The sequence below is a fragment of the Castor canadensis genome, chromosome 6, assembly GCF_047511655.1.
Source record: "Castor canadensis chromosome 6, mCasCan1.hap1v2, whole genome shotgun sequence".
In the NCBI taxonomy this organism is placed as follows: domain Eukaryota; kingdom Metazoa; phylum Chordata; class Mammalia; order Rodentia; family Castoridae; genus Castor; species Castor canadensis.
The window spans coordinates 37,268,564-37,290,448 of NC_133391.1; the positions used below are offsets into that span (position 1 = coordinate 37,268,564).

The window sequence follows — 21,885 nt, forward strand, 5'->3', positions numbered from 1 at the left end:
GACGAAGGCAATTTAATGGATAAAAATAGTCTTTTCAACAAGTAGTTCTAGAACAATTGGGCATCCTCATGAAAAAAAATTAACCTATACAAAGACCTTATATCCTCCACAAAAATTAATATTTTAATGGAAAATCATAAAATCCTAGGGGACAATATGGAAAACCTAAGTGACCTTGGTTTGTTGATAACTTTTTTTATTATTATTATTTTTTATTGTTTTATTATTCATCTGTGCATACAAGGCTTGGGTCATTTCTCCCCCATGCCTCCACCCCCTCCCTTACCACCCACTCCACCCCCCTCCTTTTGTTGTTTTTTTTTTGAGACAGGGTCTCACTATGTAGCCCAGGCTGTCCTGAAACTCCCTATGTAGCAGAGGCTGGCATACAATCCACGATAGGCCAGCCTCAGCCTTCTGAGAGATGGGATTACTGGCATACACTACCGCACCCGGCTTGGTGTTGACTTGTTAGATCTGACAATGAAGACACATGCCATAAAAGAAAGAATTGGTAAGCTGGGCGTCATTAAAACTTCCTGCTTTGTGAAGACACTTTAAGAAAATGCACTGCTAGCTCGTGCCTGTAATCTTAACTACTAGGGATAGGGGATGAGATCAGGGGGATCGTGGTTCAAGGCCAGCCTGGGCACATAGTTTGTGAGACCCTATCTCCAAAATAACCAGATCAAAATGTACTGCAGGTGTGGCTTAAGCAGTAGAATGGCTGCTTTGCAAGTGGAAGCCCTGAGTTCAAACCCCAGTCCCACCAAAAAAAAAAAAAAAAAGAAAGAAAGAAAAAATAAGAAGAAGAAAAGAGAAAATGTAAAGTCAAGCTGCAGATGGGAGGGAATATTAGCAAAAGATGTATTTAATAGCTTGAAGTGGGCCTCAAGAGGTAGAGCACCTGTCTAGAAAATTTGAGGCCCTGAGTTCAATCCCCAGTACTGAAAAAAGGAAGATGTATTTGATAGAAGACTGTTGTATAAAATATACAAAGAATTCTTAGAACGCAACAAGAAAACAAACCATCTGATTTTAAAAAATGGAACAATGATCTTAACAGACACGCCACCAAAAAAAGACGAATGGATGACAAATGGGGATATGAAAAGATTCTTTACATGATACGTCATCAGGGAAATACAAATTAAGACAGTGATATGCTGCTGCACATCTATTAGAATGCCCAAAGTCCAGAGAACCAACACCAAATGCTCACAAGGTGTGGAGCAACAGGAACACTGGAACACAAAGTGACACAGCTTCTTTGAAATGTAGTCTGGTGGTTACAATCATCTTATTATATGGCCTAGCAATCACATCCCTTGATATTCACACAAATGAGTTAAAACTACGTTCAAACAAAACCTGCACATGTGAGTTTTAGCAGCTTTAAAATTGCCAAAACTCAGGAGCAACCAAGATGTCCTTCAGTGGGTGAACTATGAATTCCCCAGGGAATATTGTTCAGAACGAAAATGAAATGAACTATCAAGTCATGAAAAGAATACCATGGAGGAACCTAACATGCATATTGCTAAATGAAGGAACCCAGTCTGAAAAGACTACTTACTGCACAATTCCAACTTTATGGCATTCCGGAAAAAGTAAAACTATAAAGACAGTAAAAATATTGTGGTTCCCAAGAGCTCAGAGACAGGGAAGGATGAGTAAGTGGAGTGGAGGGAATTTTTAGGATAGTGAAATTACTCTGTATGATACTACAACAATGGTTCGGGACACTATTCATTTTTAAGATCCATAACGTACACCACAGAGCGCGAACACTAAAGTATGAACTTTTGTTGGAAGTAGTGGATCAAGAGGGCTCGTCAATCAACAAATGTATCACACTAATGGAAGGTGTTAATAGAAGGGGAGACTGTATCTGTGAAGAGGAAGAAGGGGTATGTGAGAAATCTCTATACGTTCTGTAAATTTTTCTGAAAGCCTAAAACTTGTGATTAAGAAAATAAAAACCCAGCTGGGTGAGGTGTCATGCATGTAATCCCAGCACGTCTGAGAGTCTGAGACAAGAGGATCTGAAGTTCTAGGCCAGCTGGGGCTACACAGTGAGTATCAGGCCAGCCTGAGCTACACGGCGACACCCCTTCTCAAAAACAAGGAGCAGCAGCAGCAGTAATCCCCCCAAATCTTCCAAGACTTTCTAGTTAAGAAAACCTAAAACTTCTAATTAGAAAAACAAAAACCAAACTCCCCTTTCCTTCTATTCCACATCCTCCTCACTATTGTCTTATTTCTCTCCTTTCATAACCAACCTTCTGGGCATTTACTCATTTGGGTGAAGTCAAGGAGTGCGATAGCTAGATCGCCTGAGGAAAGTGTCCAAGGGGTAGGGTCTGGTGGCACATGCCTGAAATCTGAGCTACTGGGAGGTGAAGGCAGGAGGATCATGAGTTCTAGACTAGCTTGGGCAAAGGTACCCAGACCCTATTTCAAAAACACTAAAAGGCCAGATGCTGGTGACTCAGGCCTGTATTCCTAACTACTAAGGAGGTAGAGAGTGGGAGTATCTCAATTCGAGGCCAGCCAGGGCAAAAAGTTTGAGACCCCATCTCAACAGAAAATGATGTGTGTGCGGGGTATGCCTGTTATTGCTATTACTGTGGGAAGTATACATAGGAAGATTGAGGTCCAGGCTGGCCTGGGCAAAAAGTGAGACCCTAACTCAAAAAGTAGCCAGAGCGAAAAAGGCTAGAAGTGTGGTTCAAGCAATAAAGCACCTGCCTAGCAAGTGTGAAGCCCTGAGTTCAAATCCTAGTACCGCCAGAACCCAAGCCAAAACAAGAACAAACATCTGAAAGAACGTAAGTCAGCATACAATAGAGATAACTGCACACCCGTGTTTATAGCAGCACAATTCACAATAGCCAGGTTATGGAATCAGCCTAGGTGTTCAGCTGATGAATAAAGAAATGGCGACACACATACACACACACACACACACACACACACACACACACACATATACACACACGAGTACTAGTCAGCCATAAAAAACGAATTTATGTCATTTTCGGGAAAATGGATGGAACTGGGTCATCATATTAAGTGAAACAAGCCAGACTGAGGAAGACAAATATTGCATGTTCTTGCATAAGCAGAATCTAGATCCAAAAACAAAAAAAAAGAGTGATATGTGAGTATAAAACAGGGGACTGTTTGGGGGTGGGAATTATTGGGAAAGGAAGGGGGAAAGTAGAGGGCGAGGGGTGAGTATGACCAAAATACTTCATACACATGTATGCAAATAGAATAATAAAATCCATTAAAGTTGTTTTAAAAAGGGGGGAACACGAAGGAGTAATAGGAGTGAATTTGATTAAAGTACATTACATGCATGTATTAAAATATCATAATGAAATCCCTTTGCATAATTAACATATGCTAATATAAAAGAAAAAAACTTAAACAAAACAAACAAAATGCCTGAGGGGCAATGGTGTAAGTGGTAGAATGCTTGCCTAGCATGCGTGAGGCCCTGGGTTCAGTTCCCACTACTACTACAGAAAAAAAAAGTGTCCAAATAATTTACAATTAGTGGATGCCTACTATGTGCCAAATGCTTTATGTGGGTTGCTTTATTTGCTCCTCACAAAAAGTCCTGTTGCTAAGGCTGGGTGTGGTGGTACATGTCTGTAATCATGCCAGAGGCTGAGGCAGGAGGCTAGAGTGTTCAAGGTCAGCCTGGGCTATACAGTGAGACCCTGTCTCAAGAAAACCAAAACCCAAACCAAAACAATCAAACAAAAGTCCCTATTACGTAAGCATTATATTATTTTTATAGATTTGGACCCTGAGATGTTAAAAAGTTTGAGTAACTTGGTCAAGTTCACATTGTCATGTTATTGTCACTGTTATTTTATTTTTTTGTAGTGTTGGGGTTGGAACCAAGAGCCTCACACATGTGAGACAAGCGCTCAGTGCTGAGGATGGAACACCTGGGGCTTACAGGTGGTGGTCTTTTTTTTTTTTTGTGGTACTGGGGTTTGAACTCAGGGCCTACGCCTTGAGCCACTCCTCCACCAGCGCTTTTTGTGAAAGGTGTTTTCAAGATAGGGTCTCACGAACTATTTGCCTGGGCTGGCTTCAAACTTCAATCCTCCTGATCTCTGCCTCCTGAGTAGCTAGGATTACAGGTGTGAGCCACTGGTGCCGACTATACAGGTAGTACCCCTCAATCACTGGATCCAAGGGATCCATATCCCCACTAGGTTCTTTGCCTGGGTGGCTCTATGGAACCCTGCTGTATCGTAGTCTGTCAATGGTGCTTCCAGGAGCGTAATTTGGAAGGTGCCCTCTGGAATTATGCAACGCGGTCATTCATCTTATTTGACCTTTCAGCAATATTTCACATACTGGCCACTTACTTCATCCTAAAATACCTTCTTTAGGGCTGGTGGTGGCTCAAGTGGTAGAGCACTTGCCTAGCAAGCATGAGGCCCTGAGTTCAAATCCCAGTGCCAGTAATACCACCACACACAAACAAAAAAAAACCGAAAATGAGTTGTTTTCTCCTTACAGCTTCTGTTCTTGTTTTTCTTTTTCTTCTGTCCTACATCTTTGGCTTTTCCTTCTCAATATGTTTTGCCAGCTTCGCCTCCTTTGCCTGTCCATTCATTACTGTGAATTCCACAGACTCTTGTCTTGTTGTCACCCTCATACACTCTGTTGGTGATCTTATTTGCTTCTGTCCTTCAGTTATCATTGAAATATCTAGGATTCTGAAATGTACGTCTTCAGTCTCTTTGATGTCAACATTTGATTGCCTCACACTCATCTCATAATGCTCAAAACTGATTCCTTTGGATCTTTCGCCATACTTAACCCAAGTCTGTTCTTTTGTTTACTTTATGTGTGAACTACACATCCCAAAAGAAAATTGCCTAAGTGTGTACTCATAGGCTACTGAATAATTATTAAGTGAAATGACTGTGTAACCTCCTCCCAGATCAAGCAATGGAGCATTGTAGGAAGTTCAGAGGTCAAATAGGCAGCCCTTTTTTGACCGAAACCAATTTCCTCCTTCTAGAGAAATGCTTATAATTGGCTGTTTAGTTTCACTACTTATGTAAGCATTCCTAAACACTGTAGCTTAGGTTTTGCAAACTTTATGAATGGAATGACACTGTGTGTTTTCTTTTCTGTCTTGCTTCTGTGGGGGAGGAATAAACCTTCTTCATATATTCTCCCCAACTCTCTGTCTGAAGCCAAAAAGTGAGACTGACAAAAGATTAACAAGAAGCCTGGCCTGGTGGTGTAAACCTGCAATCCCAGCCCTCAGGAGGGGGGAGGCAGGAGGATGGCAAGTTCAAGGCCAACTTGGGCTTGAGCATAGCGAGACCCTCTCTCAAGAAAACACACAGGGTGTAACTCAGTGGTAAAGTACTTGCCTCACATGCACAAGGCCCTGGTTTGATTTCCAGTACCATGAAATGAAAGAAGAAATAACTAAAATAAAAATACCATTTACAATTGCAATGTCCTCCTCTGAAGTTCTTGGGTATAAATATAACACAATATGTGCAGGTGCTGAAAGCTACAAATAACTGGTGGGAAAAATCAACAAAGGTATAGATAAGTAGAGAGATGTACTTGTACTCATGGATTGGAAAATTCAATGTTCTACCAATATTAATTCCCTCTATTTCTATCTAGAGGTTCAATGTATTCTCAATCAAAATCACAGCAGGTTTTTAGAAAACAGTAAGTTGGCTCTATAATGTATATAGAAAAAGACACAGGACTGTAAGCATGGCTCAAATGATTATCTGCCTGACAAGGGTGAGGCCCTGAGTTCAAACCCCAGTAGTAGAAAAACAAACAAACAAACTGAAAAGAACCAAAAAGCAAAAATGTTGGAGAAATTATACTGCCCCGTTCCAAGATTTATTAGAGAGCAATCAGTAATCAAAACAGTGTGATGTTAGGAAAGGATAAACACATAGGTCAGCGGAGCCAATAGAGCCCAGACATATTAAGTGAATGCAAATATTGTCCACTGGTTTTTGACAAAACTGCAGAGCACTTGCCTAGCATGAGTGAGGTTCTGCATTCCATCCCAGCATCACCAAAAAGATAAATAAATAAAATTTAGAAAAGAAGGGTAATTCAATGAAGAAAGAACAGTCTCTTCCACAAATAGACCTGAAACAATATGAAAAAGCAAAAATAAAAAAAAAATTGGGCTGGTGGAGTGGCTTAAGTAGTAGAATCCCTGCCTAGTTCAAATTTCAGTACTGTCAAAAAAATGCAGAAAGAAAAATCCTGAACATATAGCTCACAATTGCATAAAAGATAAAGGGTCATAAAGCCAGATGTGGTGGTGCATGCATGTAATCACAGCTACTCAGGTGGAGGCAGGAGGATTACTAGGTAGAGGTCAGCCAGCCAGGTAAAGTTAGTGAGAACTATCACCCTATGTCTTAAAAATAAAAGGGCTGAGGGGGCATGGCTCAAATGGTAAGAGGTCCTGGGTTCAATTCCCAGCACCACCAAAAAATAAAAATATAAATAAAAATGAAATTAATACTATATGATTTCATTTATATGTAGTTAAATGTAAGCAAAACTGATGGGAATATCAAAATAGTGAAAAACAATAAATCAAAAAACAGGGAGTGGTAATGGCATACGTCTATAATCCCAGCCACTAGGGAGGCTGAAGCAAGAGGATTGCAAGTTTGAAACCAGCTTGGGCAATTTAGTGAGACCCTGTCTCAAAATTAAAAAAACAAAAAAGAGTGCCTGCCTAGCATGCAGGAGGCCCTGGGTTCAATCCCCAGTACTGGAGGGAGGGGGAAGTAGCTCTCTGTACATCTCTGGAGATACCGCTATCGTGAGCACCCTGTTTCCCAGAGTAAAAACTTGGACTCCAGTAGTAAGAATTTCCGAGTGGCAACAGGACATGGAGTCATCTAGAGATTGTATCTCCGGAGATGGTTACTTGGGTGTATACATACATAGCAATTTGTCAGTCTATAAATTTAAAATGGGTACTTTTAACTACATTGGAAAGAAAAAGTTAGAGTGATTTCCTATTGCTCTTAAAGTCCGAAATCCTTACTATAGTTTTTAAGTCTTGCCTACTTGCGTCTGCCTATTACCAAGCACAGTACTACTCCCTCTGCCGGAAGACTTGCTCCCAGCACCCTTTCCCTCAGTTAACCGCCCCTCATTGTTCCTTAGGTCCATGGTAAATTTCCTCTAGGAGGCTTTCCTCATCTCTAAATCTAGATCGGGTCCCTGATTATATGTTTCTCTTTTTAATGCATATCTCACTGTAATTATTTTTTCACAAGCTCTAGGAGGTTACAAATCAAGTCTGTCTTGTTTGCCATCTTATCTCAAGATGCCTGGAACATAGCAAATACTCATTTAATATTCTCCCAATGTTAATTTTGAAAGTAAGGCTCAGATTAATTTAACAAACTAGTAGGCCAAGTTCACAAATGTGAGCTGCTTGCAAGCCAGTCAGCATATCCTGTTGATTCAGTCTCCTAGGTTCATCCAAACCATCCACTTTCCTCCCTCTCCCTGGGACAGTAGCCTTCTGCCAGGACCCCTCTGCTTTCATTCCTTATTCATTTTGTATCAGATGATGGTGAAGTAGTAAGATATGGATACTTTCTTAGCATAGTAAAATCAATGTATCGATTTCAAACTTTGCTTAATGAGAACATGCTAAATGTATTGCCATTAAAATTAGGAATGAGTTGGCCCCCTGTGGCTCACCCCTGTAATCCTAGCTATTTAGGAGGCAGAGATCAGGAGGATTATAGTTTGAAGACAGCCCCAGGAAAATAGTTCTCTAGAAAGGAGGAGAAGGAGAGGGAGAAAAAGAAGAACTGCTTGAGATCTTTGGTAAGAAAACATTAAGATGTTACTTGTGGGGCACAGATAGAAAGGTGTCTTCTTTTTTTTCTTTTTTTCTTTTTTTTGGTGGCACTGGGGTTTGAACTCAGGGTTTGCACAGCTGGTACTCTACCGCTTGAGTCACACCTTCAGTCCACTTTGCTCTGGTTATTTTGGTGATGGGGGTCTCAAGAGCTATTATGGGCTGGCCTCAAACCATTATCCTCCTGATCTCAGCCTTACTACTAGCTGGAATTACAAGGCATGAGCAACTGGCACCCAGCTCCTTCACTATGTTCTTGACAGGAAGAGCCAACATCAAGAAAATGTCATTTGTTCCTGATTTATAAATTTAATGTGACCTCAGTGCAAATACCAATGTATATTTGTTTCTTGCTTATACAGTACAGTCAGGTATCCTAAGTTTGAATAGTGTCACACAGGGCTGTGCCTTACAGCCATTTCTTTAAACATTTTTTCCTCCTTTTATTTTGTTAAAAAGACTGCATTAAGTTGGGTGCTCGTGGCTCATGCCTAGCTCCTCAGGAGGCAGAGACCAGGAGGATCATGGCTCTAAGCCAGCCCTAAGCAAATAGTTCTTGAGACCCTATCCCAAAAAACTCACCACAAAAAAGGCTGGGTGGAGTGGCCCAATTAGTTAAGAGCGCCTGCCTAGTAAGTGTGAAGTTCTGAGTTCAAATCCCAGTGTTACCATTAAAAAAATTTTTTTTAGGGCCAGCTGCAGTAGCTCATGCCTCCAATTCCAGTAATCATGAGGAAATCAGGAGGATCATGGTTTGAGCCCAGTCTAGGCAAGACCCCCATCTCAACAAACAATACCAGCTATGCGAGAGGCACAGGTAGGAGGATTACAGTCTGAGGCTGGCCCAAGCAAAAAGCATGAGACCCTATCTGAAAAATAACTAGCTGGAGGTGTGGCTCAAGTTTGTGGCCCTCAGTTCAAACCCTGGTACCACCAAAAAAAAAAAAAAAATTGAAAAACTATATACATTGGAAAAATTATTAAGGATTCACGTCATCTGGCTGTAGTATACCAAAGGAGCAGGAGAATTTGTCTATGTAAAGGGACAGCTTGCCATTATTTACTTCTCAAAAAAGGAAGTTGGATCCAATACTTTCAGAGTCAACCTTAAATAACCCATCCAGTCAGTTGGCCCTGTTGACTCCTGGGGTGTGTTTTGCTGCCACACCATTGTGATAAAGGCCAGCACCAGAGCTCCTCTCACTGGAACCATGACAGTGGCCTTTTATGGAAGGAGCAGTCAGCTGGCGGCTGCTCCCTTAGCAATTCTTCAAGTAGGTCCACTGGCGGCGACATCACTGATCACTGGGAGTGGGGAAGGCTTAAACATCTGCTACTAAAAGTGCTAGAGAATCCCGCAGGTTTGAGGGGAAAGCCAAATAAGACAAAAACAGTTAAGAGTGCTCCTTCTGAGCTAAAAGGAGGCCAGCCTAGGTTTCTGTTCACCAATAGAATATGAACTTGGCCTCTCACATTGTATGTTTCAAGTGCACACATCTTTCCCTCACCCAACCCTGGAGAACACTTTTCGCTTTGCATAGTAGCTAGACATTTGGTAGTTGATTGAGATTTTTTTTTTTTCTTTCCTTTTTTTGGTGGTGCTGAGGTTTGAATTCAAGGCCTCACTCTTGTTAGGCTGGTGAGCTACCTTTTGAACAATGCCCCCAGCCTTTTTGCGTTGGTTATTTTGGAGATAGGATCTCACTTTATGGCAGGGACAGCCCAAACCAAGATCCTTCCTTGAGTAGCTGGGATGACAGGTGTATGGTACACAGCCAGCCATTGTTGATGAGGTCTCAAGGACTTTTTGCCTGGGCTGACCTCAAGCCTCCATCCTCCTGATCTCCACCTCCCAGGTAACTAGGATTACAAGTTTGAGTCCCATGCAGACAACTTGACCAAGATTGAATGCCTCTGGAATAGGCGATCTTATGAGAAAGGGAGTCAGAAGGTTTTTCCATTCAAAGAAATTCTGGAAGGACTTGGTATGTAGAAATTTATTATTTGAGAGTCCTCTACAACCAGACTAACAGGGTGCCAAACACAGCTTTGCCATTTACTGCTGATTTGAGCAAATGTCTTACCCATTCCATGCCTCAGTTTACTGAGTTAAACAGGAATAATATCTACCTGGGTTATAGCTACCAGGATATTATCTACCTGGGTTGTTGTGAGGAATAAATAATCAGTACTGCTGGCATGAGCTTAGGTATTACTGGCTAATATTGTTATCACTGGACTACATGTGGGGGACCCTCACAGAAGTACTTCCATGGGATTTTATTTTAATATCTTCACCTTTGCCTTGAATATTGTCCTAATGGACTAGTGTTTCTATGTAAGTCCCAAGAAAATAAGTTCTTTTAAGTCTCAATTTCCTCTTTATTTGCATGTGGTTACAATTTATAAATACACTTGTCATTTTCTTCCCCCTCCCAGCCTCTCCCCCAATCTGGTAATCCCTACCAACCCCCCTGGTTCTTACTGAGTCAGAGTGTTTCCTCTCCTCCAGGATATCAGGGAGGGATGGTCTTCTACATAGCTTCATCTTCATCCGGGTCCACCTCAGTCCATGTGAAGCATAGACCGCCCCAGGGCCTCCAAAGTTTGGGGTGAGCACCACAAATCCTTCAGTGGTCCTGGTGATGTCTTTGCAAGTGACCATGTGACCAGCTCCCCTCTGTGCCATGCTTAGGGTGCAGAGTGCCATGGTGGACAGCAGTTAGTGTCACATGCCCTGTCCGTGCCTGAGGCAGGGCAGGTGCAGCCCTGGTGGGCAGGTGGGTCTGCAATCAGGTCTCAGGCTTGCTCAGGCAGTGGTGGGAGTCCTGTGGTGGGCTCTGTGCCCAGCTAGTGCCTGGCCCTGCTCTCGAAGAGGTGTCTGAGGCAATGTTCCCGAGAGGCAGAGCCCTACCCAGGCCCCTGGTGAGTCCTGTGTGGGTGGGGCAGCCTTCGGGGAGAAGGTGCTCTTGAGCCTCTCTTCTCTTTGCTTTTCCCAGACACTGTCAGGCATGGTGACTAATTGGCAACTTGGGCCCCTGTTAGAGGGCGTGGCACCCGAGTGTCTCTGTCTCAGCCAGATGCCAGGCTTTGCCATCCTCCTGGTAGGGCGTAGAGAGCTCTGAAGAGCCTGGAACACCCTCTTCCGGAGTGGGGTACGGAGGTTCAGGGGGAGCTGGGGGGTCTCCAGGACCCCGTGCTCCTCCCAGCACTGGCCCATTGTAGATGTAAATGTTGCCAGTGACAGTCACAGAGCCTCCAGTGACATGAATGCCATTTGCCCCTGTGGGAAGAGAGGCAGGATGAGTGGGGTGGAGGGAGCATGGTGGAGGAAGGTCAAGGGCAACATAGTGGCACAGACTGCCACTTTCCCAGTCCTCCCAGCCCCTTCCAGCCTCCTCCCCTTTCCTACCTGGACCCTCTCCCACATCTGTCCCCTGTCCCGTGTGCTACTGCTTTCTTTCTTTTGTGTGTGTGTGTGTGTGTGTGTGTGTGTGTGTGTGTGCAGGTCATGGTGATACTGGGGTTTGAACTCAGGGCCTTGTTAGGCAGGTGCTCTTACCACTTGATCCACTCCACCAGCCCTTCTGGGTACATTTACTATTTCTGAGTTTTCAGACTCTTTTTACTGCTCTAGTTGTGACACTGGCTGGCTGCAAGAATCTCTGTCTTGTCTGTTTGAGGCTTTTTTCTTTCATCTGGACCATTCTCTTCCTCCTGACCACTCCTCCTTTCTTAACATCCTTTCCTCCCCATAGTCCCTTCTCCCCAAGGCCTGTAGGCCTGCCCAGCTCACCAGAGGCCACCTGGCCCTGATCTCCAGCTTCAGGCTCTGGCTCTCTGGCTGGGACCAGAGGACTCTGCTGTTGTACTGTCACTTTGTCCAAAACTGGGCTCGTTGGGGGCCCAACAGGGGCTGGGAGCAAGTCTCCAGGATCAGGCAGAAGTGGCTTTACCAGGTCAGGGAAATGGTTAACTTTTGGAGCAGGGCAGGAGGGGGAGTCCTCTCCCTGTAGAAGAGACAGAGAACCAGTCAATGACTAGGGACCCGGACTTCATCTGTCCTTAGTTCCCACATCCACTCCTCTGAGGTTTAGCAATTCATTTCCTGCCTCCATTCCTCCCCATGCTCCTGCCTCAGGGCCTTTGCACTTGATGCTCTCCCCCTACCTCCTGCTTCTTAAAGCATTTTCTCCAGGCAGCTCCCTGGCTGGGTCTCTCACTTCTTCAGCCCTCTGCTCAAATATCAGTGTATCAGAGAGGCCTTCCTTGTCCACTGTCTAAAAGGACACACCCCCATCCTTTGCCCTGCCACTCACTGTCCCACTTCCTGCTTTATTTAAAAGTATGTTTAACTTTATTCTACCTCCATTTGTGTGCAAACTCCAGGGGAAGATATGCTCACTGCTGTATGCTCACTGCTGTATGCAGTGTGCAGAACAGGGGCTGGCACACAACCTGCTCTATAAACTATTAGCCAAATGACCAGATGTTAAAGCCTGCATGCCCTTCCCACCTGTGCCCGCCTTGTACCCTCATCACCCCACCCCTCCTTGCTGTGTTCTCAGCCTCACCATTACCTGTGGACGCCTCTTGAGCAGCGACCCTGCAGTGGAAAATAAAATGGGTGAGAGGCCTCACACGTCCAACCTGCCACTCTCCTCCCTCATCATGTGTTGCTGCCCATCCTGGGGTCCCAGAAGGACAGGCTATTGTTGCCCTGGCCCCCAGCCTCTGAATGAAGCCTGGGGGAGAGAATGACGTCTATGTTGGGGGCAGGCATTGACACACTTGTGGGTGTTGGGGGTAGAAGAAGGGTTTGCCCTTGAATATCCCTCCCTCCGTGTGGAGACAGGAGCTGGCTCCTTCCTACCCAGCTTTCTGCAGAGAGAGGGGTGGCTCTTCCAGGCACAGGCAAGGCTGGTGGCAAGAAGCAGAAAGGCCAGTGGCAGCAGGATGGCTAGCAACATCATTCCTGTGGGGACAGCAAACAGGAGCAGGTGATGGCAGGAAGGGTGGGAGGGAAAGGGAGCTAAGGAGGAAATTTCTGCTCCCCTGGGAAACCTGGACAGAGAAAAAGGGAGCACCTTTTTTGCCCCCCAGACTGCAGAATTAGTGCCATTTCCCTTGGGTTTCAGAGAAGGGAAACTCAGCTAGGCTTGGGGAGAACCTCTTGGCTACCAGGAACAACCCTATCATAGGTGGAGGTGATGAGGGTGGGGGTATGCCAGTGCTCTCCTGCTCAGAGACCAGGACTGGGGCAATGGGTGGGTGAGACTAGGAGGGTGGGTAGCTGGTTTTCAAGGGCTGGAAGAGGGGGTGGGAGGCTGTAGGGAGGTGGGGCTGGGGCTGTAAGCAGACTTAGGCCATAGGGCAGAGCCACACTTCTGTGACTTGGCTGTCATACAGAGGGACCCACTGTAAGGAGTTGAGGTTGCTCCTGTGTATCTGTGGGGGCACTTACAGAGGTGGAAGAGTAGGGGAACCTCAATCCTGAGCTCTAGAGGCCTTTGGCCTCGTGGGAGAGTAGAGATTGCAAGTTCTCCACTATCTTGCTCAGGGCAGGTTCCAAGAGGGGAAGAGGACAAGAGGTGGGAGCCTGGATCCCCTGACCCTGACCTATAGCTGTGCAAAGTGTCTGCCTTCCTACTGGCCCCAGCCAACACCAATAGTGCCAGGTAGACAATGTCCTTCAGTGACACTTGGCCTTCCATACACTGGGAGCTTGGTCCTTTCTGATCCACCTAAGTCTGTGGCCACTGAGGTAGAGAATGGGAGGCATGAGGAGAAGAAACCAGACTAGGAGTCTGGATACCTGGGTTCCTGCCTTTAAGTCATTTCACCTATTTGAGCATCAGTTTTTCATATTATAAAACAGCAAGTTAGCTTATATAATCTCTAAAATTCCAGCTCTAAAATGCCAATTGTATTTGATACATAGTTAAAAATTCTAAGAGAACATGGAAAAATATTTAGGCTATATTATTGGTTAAAAAAAACAAAAACAAAAACAAAAACAGGTTATAGGGGCTGGGATGGCAAGTGCACACCACCATGTCTAGCTATTGGTTAAGACAGATTTTTGAGAACTTTTTGCCTGGGGTGGCTTTGAACCATGATCCTCCCCATATTGCCTCTCAAATAGCTAGGATTACATGCTTGAGTCACCATGCCCAGTTTCTTTTCTTTTTTCTTTTTCCCCTGGGAATCAAACCCAAGGCTTTGCAAGTACTCTCCACTGAATTACATCCCTAGCCATTGTTTTTTGTTGTTGTTGTTGGTAGGGACTGGGATTTGAACTCAGGGCTTTGCTATTGCGAAGCAGGTACTTTGCCACTTGAGCCATACGTCCAGTCTGTTTTTGGTATTTTGAGACAGAGTCTTGCTATGTAGCCCAGGCTGGCCTTGAACTCACTATGTAGCTCAAGGCTTGCCTCAAACTTTCAATCCTCCTGCCTCTTACTCCTGAGTGCTGGGATTATGGTGTGTATTACCATAGCAGGCCCGAATTTCCTACAGTGTGTGTGTGCATTATGGCATAGGCTTTGAGTAAGAAAGACTTGAATACAGGTCTTAATAACACCAGCTGCCACGTGTGTGGTCTCAGGCAAGTCATTTAACCACCTGGAGCCTCAGTTTCCCCAGTCCATCAGTGAAAATAATAGAACCTACTTTAAAGAATCATATTATATATAATATATTATCATTATATTTATCATATAAATATTTGGTTACAGTCATCAGAAACAACCTGTAGTCATCCACTAGGCTAGGAAATCAGTCAGTTTCCTAGAAGGAAACCAAGAACAAGTCAAATGCGGTATCTCCAACAATGAAAGTGTGGAATTCGGTAATGAGGTAGCCAGTCTAGTAAATGGATTATCTAATGGAGGTGTGTCCAAAACAATTACAGTATTAGTTATAATTACATATCACTATGGGAGTACTCCTTGGTTAATTTATGACTTAAAAGTGTGTTTGTTTGAGATAGGGTCTCTGCCTCCTGAGTGCTGGGATTACAGGTGTGTACTACCATGCCCAGTTCCAAGTTTTCTCCCTTCCTCTCTTCCTTCCTTCCCTCCCTTCCTCCTTTCCTTTCTTCCCTTCCTCCCTCACTCCCTCCTTCCTTCCTTCCTTCCTCTTTCTTTTCTTCCCTCCCTACCTCTCTCTTTCTCTTTCTCCTTCCCTTCTTCCCTCCTTTCTCCTTCCTTCTTTTTTTTGTGGTTCTGGGGATTGATCCCAGGGCCCTGTGCTTGCTAGAAAAGCTCTGTACCTGTACCACTGAGCCATGTCCCCAGTCCCCAGCTCCAACTTCTTTTAAAGGAAATTTTGTTCTTGCCCTAGTTTTAGGAAGGAAGAATTCATTCATCTTTTCCCTATTGTGTATTTTTTCAGATGCGGAGGATTAGGGCATTTCCCCAGATCCTGCCTTGTGTCCATTAGCCCTGGCCTCTCACCTGTCATCTTGGGGGGCAGTGGCTCTGGCGGATTTCTGCAGACTGTGTCAGACTCATGGGTGCCTGGAGCTGCCTCCACCAGGCCCTGATCTTCACACCTGTGGAGGAAAGAGGCTTGAGTTCTTCGTGTCCCCATCCAGGTACTCAACTCAGGCAGGGCATGGTGTCCGTAGCTGGGGCTTCTTGGAGGGTAGATGAGGTATGGGCAGAGGTACTCTCACCTGGTGTGGGGCTTGCATCGGGCGCTGAGGGAGGAGGTGTTCTGGAAGTGCCCTGCCTTGCAGGGGACACAGTTGATGTTAGCTTCCCCAACTTCATCTGTCAAGAGAAAAGCAGGCTGATCAGGGTGAACGGGCATAAGGGAGCACAGCTATGAGCTTCCTTTATGCCCACTGGATGGCCTCTGCTTGCCAACCACTTCATTTCTGTACCTGTCACCTTCCCCAAACTCTACTTTTCTGTCTTCCATTTTGCCCAGGCTTCCCCAGTGCTGAGAGGAGCCTCCTCCCATGCTCCTGTACCTGTCCTAACACTGTATCTCTACAGATCCCTCCTGTGAACCTTTTGCACGGAATGAGGAGGGGTCACTACAGAAATAAGACACAGACCATGCAAGTTCATAGCCACCCAGGCTCCTCTCACAGTCTGCCCTCAGTGGCCTCTGACCTTTAATCTCAGCTTCAGTGCCAGGTGGGCACTTCGAAAGTGGCTGGCAATGCATGCACTCAGAGCCCCTAAAGACGCAGTACGTTCCTGGCTGGCAGCGGCACTCGGTTTTGCGATTGCTGGTGCAAGGGGCAACCTCCTCGAAGCCTAGCACTGGAGAGGAGATGGGAGAGCTTAGAAGGGGGCTTAGGCGCCAAGAGATCCAGCCCCCAGGCACATCTCCACCCACCTGTGTCACAGGGGCGGCACATCTGGCAGAAGAGGAGGTGATTCCAGTGTTCATTGTAGGAATTTTCAGGGCATGTGCCACAAAGTGTGTTCTGGCTGTGGCTGCATTCAGCTGAGACATACTTGCCTAAGATCAGATTGAGTGGGCAGTTGGTAGTCAGAAGACTGGATTCCACCCTCACCTCTGCACTTGCTGTGTGACCCTCGGCCTGTCCCTGGTCTCTTTGCCCTCCTCCTATCCCCATGGTTATGCAGCTACCTCTCAGTTGAGGTCAAGGATGTCCACTGAAGAGGGCAAATCTCAGGCCAAAACGTGAAGAAGGCCAGTGTTTCTCATTCTTTCTCTGCAAGCTAGTTTTCCTGAGTGTCTTCCCTCTGACCCACCTCCTCATCCCAGGCTTCTGACACCATCGCCTCTCACCTGGCGGGCAGCGGGAGCAGCAGACCCCATGCTTGGCCTCGTAGTACTGCTTTTCCTGGTCCCAGCAGGTTTGGTTTTCCATGCGGTATGGGAGTACCTTGAAGGGGAGGGACAGGCCAAGGGAAGAAGGGAAGAATGAGTCGGGTCAGCTTGGGCGGGCAGAGGTGCTAAAAAGCAGGCTGCCCAGCCAGGCTTCCCTCCCCTCCCCTGCCCCACCAGGCCCCTTCCTCACCAGCTGGGCCTGGGATGTAGCCAGGAGGCCACAAAGGCCCAGCAGGAGTAGCCCCCAGGCCAGGCCGCGGGGAGAGGTGGCCCCAGGCAGACGCATGGCGGGCCCTTTGGCCAGTTGACCAGGCGGGTGGAGGCCTGGGAGGAAGGTGGGAAGCCCGGATGTCCTAAGCAGCGACGGTGGCGACTTCCCAAGCCCAGCGGCTGGGCCGACGTGCCCCGGGGGGCCGGGAGCGGCCGGGCCTGGCCTCCAGGCCTCCAGCGGCCAGGCTCAGGAAGTGGGAGTGGAGAGAGCTGGCTGCGGGGGCGGGGACAGGGAGCGCTGGGAGCTGAGACCGGCCTGTCGCAATCACGACGGGGGAAGAGGAACAGGCTTGGCTGCCTCGACGCAGGCTGGGAGGGGGTGGCTGGGAAAGCACGTGAGGGCAGCAGGCCCGGAACCAGGCCTCCTCCCTTCTTCGGAAGCCTGTCTGGGAGAGGAGGAGGAGGGTTACTGGATCAGGACAGGCCCTGCTGGTGGGAAAGAGGCAGCAGAGCTTGTGGACACTCTCAGGCAGCGCTCCAAGAGCCCAGCTGGGGCAGAGCTGACCAGGGAACAGATGGATTTTGAGACAGAGCAGTGGACAGCTGGGTGTCAGACCTGAGAAAACAGAGGCATCAGGGACTGACAGAGTGCATTACGCAGAGACCCACGGCCAGCCAGCAGATGCAGTGTCTGGGACCCAGAAGTCCCACTTGGCAGACACCTGGGTGCCTGTCCAGCTCTGTGACTTTTATGACAAGCTACCAGGGGATAACCAGCCACCAGGCCTCCACCCTGCTGGTCCACCCAGTCCACGCACTAGTGGGCACACTACAAGACCCTTGAAAGAGTGCAGCTGGCCCTGTGCCATCCTTCGGGAACCTCCCTCCCAGGGACAGAGTGGGGAGGATGTGCAGACCCAGTTCCTGGTGAGTGGGGACTGGGCTGGGGCTGGCCAGCCCAGTTCCAGCTTCCTTGCCAATGACCTATGAATCCCTCTGAACAGAGGGACCTGAGAGCCCACCCAGTTTAATTCTCCCCACTTTCCACAGAAGACCAGGGCTCTGGGTGCCAGAAGAGACCAGGGCTCCAAGGCTGCTTAGTCTGGTGTCCCCTTTCTTCCTACCATCTCCCTTCAATCCACTAACAGCCCTACAGAGCTGCTTGCAGTTATGCCCCCTAACCTCTCTCCTTTCCCTTCCCTTTGCTGTCTGGTCTCCAAGTGTCAGTCCAGGCTCACTCCCACCTGTCCTTGAGGATTCACTCCATCTCTAAGAAGCATCCACTAGCTCAGGCTTCACTGCCTCCAGGAAGACTGCTGAATGTGACCTGCTGCTTGTTGTCTGCTTCCCCACCAGGCTGTGGGCTGTGCAATGGCCTGGATTGGATCTTTTGAGTCTGGGTTCTCAGACCTTAGCATGAAGGCTGACTCATGCTGTGCCCAATAGATAGTCATGGACTAGATAAACGATGTCCACGTTGCTTAGCCAGTCCATGGCAAAACCAGCCTAGAATGCAGGTCTGCTGATTTCCAGGTCCCAGCTCATTTCCCCAGCAATGCCTCCTTGTGACTTGGGCAGGGATGGCGGTGGGGGTGTGGGAGGGAGTTAGGGATGTCTTCTTTGGGATGAAGGCCCTAACTTCTCTTGAGCTAGGTCACCTGTGCACTGTCTCTCTCCCTGAAAGGCTCTGTTCAGTATTCATCCTTACCCTGGTTCGTTAGATGGCCAGACAGGCTCTTGGTGGAGGAGATGGGGAGTGCTGGTATAGGTGTGGGTATGGGGAGGAGAGGTCACAAAAGGTTAAAGGGTCCTGCCTGGAACATTCACTCTGTAAGGCACTCTCTCCTCACCTGATGCAGGCTAGGCACCTGCACTCTTCTGGCGACCATGTAGACATATGGTCCAAGGCTGCCCAGAGAGGGAAAAAATATTTCAACAGCAGATCCTGCTCAAGGATGCAGCTCTTTTTGGGTCTCAAGGGGTTGGTGCTGGGACTAGACTCAGCCAGAGCTCTTAAATGCATAAAGGAATGTTCATAGTTGTATTAGATCATCTTTTCTCTTTCTTCTTTGGATTTTATTAGGGAAATTTCACACTACTATATAGAGGGAGAGAAAGTAATATTGGGAGCTACTGTGTCCTCATTACCCAGCTTTAACTCATGGCAGTCGTATTTCTTTATATACCACCTTCCTGCACCAGCATTCACTTCACACCCTGCTAATCCTCTTTGATTATTGGGAGGTGAGTTCCAGACACCATACCATCTCATTTGAAAATATTTCAGGATTTTGCTCCGTTTTTCTTTTAATTGAGGTAAAACATACATAAAATGGAGTGCATAAAGCACTTAACTCATTGCATATGTTTTATAGATTGGTTATAATTTTGCATATTCTGGTGTACCCTTCCAGATCATTTTTTTGCACTAGAAAAGGTTGCTGCATGCTCTTCCTAGTCACAGGAAACTACTATCCCAGATCTTTTTTAATACTTATTGGCTGAAGTATATCCTTTTTTCTGCTTCTAGACCCAGCCTGTTCCTTCAGCTCTCAGGGACTCTCTAGGTCCTAAGGAAAGAGCCCTCCCTAGGTTCTAGGCTTTGATCCTGGCCCCATTACTATACCTCTTTTTTTGCACCAGTCAAGGTTGCTTTACTTGCAGATCTGTTCTCCACCCTTTCCCTGCATAACTGTGTTTCACTACTGGGAACTACATTTCCCAGACTCTTTTCCCTCTGTATAGGTTCAGCCAATAGGAGGCGCTGGTAGATGGCAGGAGGGTGGAGGAGGGAAGAAGCCAGGCCACTTCTACTCTACTTTCTGGCATCAGTTGCAGTTGGTTGTGTTTCTTCCTTCACACCTTCCACAATTCCATCTCCTACCAGGTAGCCCCCCTATTTAATTCCTGCTAAATTGATGTGCAGCCTTCTTTATGTGATAGACGGTAGATGCTTCCTGCTTTGCTGTTTTCTGAGTTTCCTGTCCCCTCTTGACTTCTCAGCTCTTCCCATCACCAATGCACCAAGTTTTCCATCTGAAAGACCATAGTAGAGAAATCTTGTCAATAAATGGTTCTTATAATGCCTACCCAGTCCTCCCTGGAGGATGGAGACTCACAGAGGTGAGAAATCCACAAATTCTTTAGACAATTTTGTTTATCACCAACTTCCTTGAAGTTTTACTGATGTCCACTGGAAAACCCCAGACTCGGATTGAGTGTCCTGTAGACTCTTAGAATGTGTGATGTGGGCTCTTCTTCCACGCCTCTGTCTGAAGGAGTTGCTAAGAAACCCTTCTTCCCATAGCCCATGAAGAATTCAAAAAGAGAATTGCTGTGCATAGATTCTTCTAGCTACTCTTTCTTCAGTCTTCTTCTGACACTGCACTTAATCAACTGGAACCCTTGAGAAGGGTCTGGTAAACACTAAAAAATGAATGTAACCAATGAAGGTTGACCCTCTCCACAGTATTTGCATTTTTAGTGGGGGCAATGTCTTATCCAACTGGTGACTTCATCCCTCAGAAGATGTACTGTCTTCTAGTGCACAGAGACCAGAAATGCTGCTAATCACCATACAATGCACAGGACAGCATCCCAATCCTGTGACCCCAGCAAAGAATTATCTGGCTAAAAATGTCAGTAGTACTAAGGTTGTTAAACCCTTTCTTAACTAAAGGAATAAATCTCTAATGGTGAACTTCTAAGCTTTCTCCCATGTCACTTGACTAAGGGTGGAAGGGAGGGATTTTCTGGCCCATCATTTTATTTACTTATTTATTTATATATCTGGCAGCACTGGGATTTGAACTCAGGCCCTTGAGCTTGCCAGGCAGGTGCTGCACTTGAGCCACCTCACCAGCCCCTGGCCCATCATTTTAGATACACACGAAATAAGGGAAGATAAAAGGAACACTATTTTCCATAGCAGGCAGCTCTGTGTGAAATGGTGAGTTAGCTCTAAGCAGTAAGACTAAAGAGATGCATTGAATTGAATAACACATTTTTACCCTAGAGAGGATAAAGACTGGGAAGGAAAAAGTAAAGGAAATTTAGATCATTAATATACTACAAATAAATGAGCTATTAGAGGGTGTTGGATGTTTGATGTTTTGGAGTTCTTTCTCATAGCACATCCCTTTTTGTCAAAGAAAAATCCTGTGTTTTACCCAAGATTAGCATCTTCTGCTGTCAGCTTCAGGGCTGGTCAACAAATAGTGACCATTAAGCCAGGTACAGTGGTGCACATCTGTAATCTCAGGATTTGGGAAGCTGAGGCAGGAGGATCATGAGTTTGAGGCCAGCCTAGGCTATATAGTGAGACCCTGTATCAAAAACCCCCCAAAAAACTAGACAATGAGGTCTAGATGAATAAGACTGGTTCTTGGCTTCAGAAAACTCATTAAGTGATCTACATATGTAAAGTAAGTACTCTCATGTGTGTGACAGGCTAGGTGCAGGTCAGCCGGCAAGGCCTTTGTGACCATGTGGGTTGCCTCTTCACTGCTTCCTGCCCCTTTATTTTTCAGACAAGAGCAATGGAGCTCAAAGAGATAAAGTGCCTTTTTCAAAGTCAAGAAGTTTAAAAGCAGAAATGGAAGTCATAGAATAATACCTATATAAAAAAGACAAGCTATTTTAGTTTTAAAGAATATACATAAGTCAGCTGGGTGGTCATGCCTGTAATCCTAGCTACCAGGGAGGCTGAGATCAGGAGGATCATAGTTTGAGACCAGCCTGGACAAATGGTTTGTGAGATGCCCCCCCATCTCCAAAATAACCAGAACAAAATGGACTGGAGGTGTGGCTCAAACAATAGAGGGCCTGCTTTGCAAGTACGAAGTCCTAGGTTCAAATCCCAATCCCACCAAAAAAAGAAAAAAAAAAAAAAAAAGAGAAAGAGAGAGAGGAAAAGAGAGAATACATGTAAGTCTATAAAG

The 21,885-nt window shown here is 46.2% G+C and overlaps 2 protein-coding genes across 2 annotated transcripts in view; one reads left to right on the top strand and one right to left on the bottom strand.

Annotated features, from left to right (window-relative positions):
* Positions 1–10,278: 10,278 nt before the first annotated feature.
* Positions 10,279–17,214, bottom strand: Ltbr (lymphotoxin beta receptor). Its single transcript, XM_020158240.2, is given in 11 exon segments — positions 10,279–10,985; positions 10,987–11,204; positions 11,718–11,931; positions 12,502–12,527; positions 12,795–12,896; positions 15,379–15,476; positions 15,600–15,696; positions 16,045–16,197; positions 16,274–16,399; positions 16,694–16,790; positions 16,926–17,214. Coding segments are annotated over 11 exon segments (1,482 nt in total). The 5' UTR covers positions 17,022–17,214; the 3' UTR covers positions 10,279–10,730.
* A 142-nt stretch (positions 17,215–17,356) lies between these two features.
* Positions 17,357–21,885, top strand: part of Scnn1a (sodium channel epithelial 1 subunit alpha) — a 33,410-nt gene continuing 28,881 nt past the window's right edge. The window contains exon 1 of the mRNA XM_074076224.1: positions 17,357–17,872. The gene's annotated coding sequence lies outside the window, so the exon portion shown is untranslated. The remainder of the gene's footprint in view (positions 17,873–21,885) is intronic.